General features: G+C 41.4%; 1 protein-coding gene across 1 annotated transcript in view; it reads right to left on the bottom strand.

The window, feature by feature from the left end:
- The window catches only part of Tacr3 (tachykinin receptor 3), a 71,383-nt gene extending 69,999 nt beyond the window's left edge, over positions 1–1,384 (bottom strand). The window contains exons 1-2 of the mRNA XM_010641610.1: positions 1,197–1,384; positions 76–394 (exon numbers count right to left, since the gene is read on the bottom strand). Coding sequence (XP_010639912.1) covers positions 76–394; positions 1,197–1,384 — 507 coding nt within the window. The remainder of the gene's footprint in view (positions 1–75; positions 395–1,196) is intronic.
- Positions 1,385–6,148: the final 4,764 nt, after the last annotated feature.

The following is a 6,148-nucleotide window of genomic DNA, read 5'->3' as shown; positions in this document are numbered from 1 at the left end:
TGCGCTCTGAGGACCCGCGCCTTCCCGGGGCGCAAGCCAGACCCGGGCGCGCGTGGGCCCCACCGGAAATCTCACGCGACACCCTGGTCTCGGCTGCTGAGATTCCGCTCCGCTCCCACTTTCACTGCCCACCCATCTGCTCTCCCGGGGAGGCTGGTTCCCTCCCCCCTGTGCCCCAATATTTCTCCCAGGCTCTGCCCGTGGGGGGAGGGGCTGGGAGACATCCAGGGGAGGCTCCCTAACTTTTCCTGGCACCGCAGCTGGACTTGGGTCTCCAGGAGCAACTCGACTTGGCCGTGAGGTTCCCCTTGGTGTCCAGGGTTTGAAAGCGAGGATTTGGATAGCAAACAGCTTCCGGGAGGAGAGAAAGAGGACTCCCCGCGGACCAGGAGCTCTGTGGAAGTCAAGCTGGCATAAAGAGACCCCCTAGATGTCCCGGGAGGTACCAGGGTGCCCAGGAGGAAACTCTCCTTTATCAGCCTCTGGCCAGGTGTGAAGAGATTCAGGGTTAAGCCTATGGTGAGCTTAACGATGCTCAAACTATCTGAACCTCAGCTTCCTTATTTGAAAATGAAAAAAAAAATCTACAGCATAATTATGGATATTAGGAATTTGAATACATTACCTTCAGGCACACAAGGCATGAGGAGGACCTCAGTAAATGTCAACGCCTTTCCGGCTGCCACGGTGCATTGGACCTGAACAGTCGGGCGAGGTGGAGCTGATCACAGTTACGCATGCACGAAGTAGTGCGTGAGGAACACGATCATGATTCAATGTTATTATTTCCTGTTTATTCTCCTACAGCCCTGTAAAAATAAGACAAATTACAGGTGAAGTCAGTAAAGACAACACTCTTCTGGCTTACTAATTCTAAGTCAAATCATTTTCTTTGGAAAGGCAGATTTATTCTTCCAATAGAAATTGCTTGAGTGACAAACGGATGCCTCTTCCTTTCCTAATGATTCCAGGAGGAATTAAGAAAGAACAGCAACTCTTTGGTATGACATGACACTAGAGATTGCGAAATGAATCATGCCGTGGCTTGGTAATGAACACGTTTTGATCACATTTTAAAGATGTAAAATTAAGTAGTTATATAGAAATACATTAAATTTATCCTGTTGCTCTGATAATAATACAGGGAAATATTAAGTCTGCAATTCTGTCTTGATGAGGTTTGTACAATGTATCACCTTGTAGAGGTGATATTAAAAAAATCAAACCCAGAAACGATGGATTTAGTAGCATATACAGTGAAGGAGGAATAAAGATTGGTTTTGGTGCTGAAAAAGGCGGGGAGGGGGCTTCGGGTGGTGGCTTTCCTTCTTAGATCTGCCCTCCTCAGACTCTCCCGGGCCTCGGTAGGTTCCTTGCCTGCCATTTCTCGGGTGTATTGAAAAGACTTCTTTGTGTGGCTGTGACGGGCACTGTGAACGTGGCCACCAAGCAGCCAGCAGTGGACATGGGCCTCATGGGACCTTCATTTTAGTGGTATTTTTGCCACTAAAGTGGGTGTAGAGTTAGAAGTAGGAAGGAGCAGAACAGCGAGGATGTTTAACTGCACGGCATGAAGCTGCACCCTCTGAATGGATTCTGTCATTTTCTCTTATTTTCTTTGTGAGGAGGGAATGAAGTTTTATGAAGACAGAATCACCAGAAATGTGCACCTTAGAAAGTGAGGTGTACCAGGCAATGGCCAAGGATGGAGTTTCCTGATTAAGTGAATTTGTTGAACAATCTGCCCATGGCAACCCCACATTCTGAGTTCTGCTTTTATCTGAGCCTACTCAGCTGTTTTAATGAAAATTTCCTTGTCCTTTTCCTTTTACCATAAGAATTCCCCAAATCATAGTCTTCTCCTCTGCCCATGTCTTCAAGAGTTCTACCTATTTTCCGGCAAGTTGAGTGTTTCTGTTTCTGTTTTAATATTTAGATCTTTACTCCACTTCAATTTAAGTTTAGTGCATGGTGAAAGATAGGGGTCTAGTTTTAATCTTTGATAAGTTGCAATCCAGTTTTTCCAACACCATTTCTTGAAGAGACTATCTTTCCTCCAGTGGGGATGTTTGGCTCCTTTGTCAAAGATGAAGTAGCTGAGTACTTCTAGAGTTGTTTCCACATCTTCTAATTTATTCCACTTATCTTTGGGTCTATTTCTTTACCAGTACCATGCTGTTTTTATCACAGTGGCTTTGTAGTATAGTTTCAAGTTGGGGATTGTGATAATCCCTGGCATGTGCCTGTTGCCTACAATTGCATTTGCTATTCTAGGTCTCTTCCGGTTCCAAATGAATTTTTGGATTGTTTTCTCTAGTCTTCCACTGGCTAACTTTCCAAAAGAATGAAGAGAATTATACCACAGTGATATATGTGCACCCATGTTTATAGCAGCACAGTTTGTAATAGCTAAAGCTTGGAAACAGCCCAAGTGCCCATGAACTGGACACTGGATATAGAAGATGTGTGCGTGCGTGTGTGTGTGTGTGTGTGTGTGTTTGTGTCTAATAAAATGGAGTACTACACAGCCATAAAGAACAAGAAACTAGAGACATTTATAGCTAAATAGATGCGCATTGAGGCCATATTCTTAAGTGAAATACATAGGACACACATGTGTAAATGCCAAGTAGTTTCTCTGGTGTGAGAAACTGAAAATATAAATAAGGATTAAAATGAATAATTGATAATATGAAATAGGAAGAAAAGTCCAAAGGGTTAGGGGAAAGGAAATGTGAAGGGTACGGAAAGAAAAGAAGGAAAGGAAAAAATTTGAGAAAAGGAAAAAATGTAAACAAAGTCTTTGTATATAGGGAGGGGTGCAGGAGTTGAAGGGTGGGCTGGGGAATGGGGAAAAATAAGAACAAAGATACATTATGTAAAGGTCCAAGTTTCCAATAATAAATGCAAATGTATTGTGGACCTGAAATGTACCAATAAAAGAATTTGAGATAAAAATTCTAAAAATCATAGTCTCAGACTCCTGAAAGGAGGTGAAGAGGAAATGGCAGATTATCAGGAACTGACCCCAAGCACAAGGTCCTGTACTGTGGCCTTTACAATCTGGGGGTGTGGGGAGGACTATGCTCTTGTGCACATGTGCGAAGCTGCTAGGACTTAAGTCCTGGAGAGTAGGGAGCTTGGCAGGAGATGCTCAAAGGCTCCATATAACAGCAGCCTAAATGGGAGATATTGTGCAAGTCTAATGGGAATTGAGCCATGTATGTGAATACTTACATTTTATTTTTAATGTTCAAAAAGTGAATCTATCGTAATGAGGTATAATATTGAAATTACATTTTACTGAGTTTTATTTGGGTCTCTTTTTGCTCTGAATGTATAATGGCATTGTGCTGCAGTTACTTGTAATGATTTATAATAAGAGGATAAACACCTCATGTGTATTCATTATTCTTTACTCTCTTAACAACTTGATACTTAGTGTCATGTATCTCACACTTGAATTTTTATTTTTAGCAGGCCTCCCCAATATATGCATAATAGGATAGCATTTCAGGTGATGTTGCTGGCTAGCAGAGATATTTTTGCAAAGAGCTTGTCTGAATCCCAAAGTTATGTCTCTGACAATAACCTTCTACTTGACAGTTTTTTCACACTTTTTAGTTTGCTATGTTCATTTTTACCCATTACATGGAGGTCGTTTTCCTTATCTATTTTAGATCCTGACTGTCTACCACTTTGACCCTTGATTTATACTTCTTCCCTTGCTATTTCATCAGAGTTGATTTGCAGTTATCTTGAGTCACTTCTACCCTTGGATCTTCTGGGCTCCTGTAGTCAGCTCCTGGAGAACACTTGCAATTAACCAATCAACACATCTCCACTTCATTGTGCCCAGACTTATTCCTTAAAAAGTCTTGCTCTCTCCAGACATTCTCTCTATGTCTATAATTGGTTCTCATTTCCTAAATTTTCATCTACCCCTCAAATCTCTTCCTTCTCAGATTCAGTAAGTTGTCTTGTCTCCATGTTAGCAGGACAAAATAAAAAACCACCAGCCAAAAATGTGTTTACATCCACATTTCCAGCATTTTGTCTTCTCAGTCCATCATTTGTCTTCTTCTAAAAGCCCTGCTGTACCTGTGCTGCCTGGCCTCTCAGTGATTTCTCTTCAACATGCAGTCTTTTTGGCCCATTTTCTTTAGTATTGAAACATGCATAATAATTTGCATTAAAGTCTCTCTTTCTGGATCATATCATTCTTTAGTTACTATTTAAATCTCTCTTCTTCTACCCTTATATGAACTTCTTTTAATAAAATTCTTCTTTTAATAATAATTTCTACTCCCTCATGTCACAGTATCAATTTATTTTTTCTTTTTCCTTTTTGTCTCTGTTATCGGGAATTGAACTCAGGACCTTGCATTTGCCAGGCCGTCAGGGCACCACTGAGCTATATCCCCAGCCCCTACGATATCAGTTTTAAGTACTGAATATTTACCAGTCTCCATGTACTTTCCTATTCGTTGTCTGCGTATCAGACTGGTCAGTTTCCATTCATAACTTTCATGGCCTTTCTTTAGCAGTGCCATTTGACATTTGTGTGTTTCCCAGCTCTGTCTGGACAGAACTTGAGTGTTTTAAAACACTAGAAGTTTATTCTCTCCTCACAGTTCAGGCAGCTGGAAATCTGAAGTTAAGGTGCAGGCAGGGAGCTTTTTGGGTGTTAAGAGAGAATCCATTCCATGCCCCTCTCAGCCTCTCCCATGTTCTTTGGCTGGCACAGAGGTCCCTCCAGTTGCCACTTCTGCCTACACTTGGTGTCCTCCCGTCACCTTCCCTGTGCCCTTCTCTGTTCTTACAAAGATATCAGTTATTTGATTGGGACTGACCCTGATCCAGTACACTTCATTTTAATTTTCCTACATCTACAAAGACCCTATTTCCAGACAAGGTCACATTCACAGGTACTGGGGATTAGGACTTGAAGGACAATAGAATTCTACCCACAATAGATATCTCCAAACTTGTGTCCTTTCTGTGGGCAAAATATATTCACTGTATCCTGCCATTCTCCAAATTCTTTAGCCATTCCAGCATCAATTTGAGTCCAAAATATTATTTAAATATCAATTCAAAAATCCCCATCTGCTGTCATCTAAATCAGGTCTGTGGGAGACTCTAGATATGGTCCATCCTGGGGCAAAATCCCTCCCCTTCCACAGGGCTTTGAATATGAAAAGAAGTGTTTCCTCCCCAACATAATGGCGGTACAGACATGGGATGGACCTTCTCATTCCAAAATAGAGATAATGGGAGGAATTAAAGGATAGCATGTGAAGCAAGTCGCCACTTCAGCAGGGACAAATTTATTCCACTTTAGGGCCTGAGAAATGAGGATTTCTCCCCCCATGGGTCACATCCAGTAACTCACCGTCTCCGGTAGAGTAGCCGCTATGTTCTTAGCAGTTTTTGTATTCACTTTCTTATTTCTGTTCTCACTGTGTTTCTTCCATAGTTTAAATTCCTGTTATTTCTCCTGTGTATCCAAGGACAGGCTCATAGAGGATCATTCTGATTGTAGTCAGAATTCTTTTGTCAGCTATTGTTTTCTGGGGCTTAGGTTGATTTCTCTGAACGTACGTCAGATCAGTCATTTCCCCGCCAGAAACTTTTCAGGGGCGAGCAAGGAGGTCGTTCAGCGTCAGGACTCCAGCTTCCTCTTTCACATCATCTTTGTAACATCACTCCCTGACATGGTTCTTTCCTTGATCTGAAGCTGCTGGTGATGCTTCTAACACATCCTCACATTTTACATATCGTGTGCTCACACTTCTGGCCTCCTTGGAAACCCTTTTTATGCCCATTATTTTATCCTTGTTCTTTAAATCTCATTTAACTTCTCTTCATTTTTAAAACAAAAGTTCCTAGGAAGGGGAAGTCCATTGTAAAACCTACTTATGTCAGTGGTTTGGTTTATATTACACTCTCCTATAACTGTGTTATTCCTATTTATCTTCCCAGTTAAACTGTAAGAACTAGTGGGCTATGAGTGATGAGAGCATGAAACCTATAACAAATATTTCAATGGTATTGCTAAGTGCTTAGCATATAATATGATCTTTTGTTTATAATTTGAAATTGACACACCTCACCTGATTTGGCTAATGACTTTTTTTTTTTTTTT

The sequence above is a fragment of the Fukomys damarensis genome, unplaced genomic scaffold (genome assembly GCF_012274545.1).
Source record: "Fukomys damarensis isolate Sample0158 unplaced genomic scaffold, DMR_v1.0_HiC HiC_scaffold_25, whole genome shotgun sequence".
In the NCBI taxonomy this organism is placed as follows: domain Eukaryota; kingdom Metazoa; phylum Chordata; class Mammalia; order Rodentia; family Bathyergidae; genus Fukomys; species Fukomys damarensis.
Note: the sequence above shows the minus strand (reverse complement) of the source record. Positions and strands in the feature narration are given on the sequence as shown.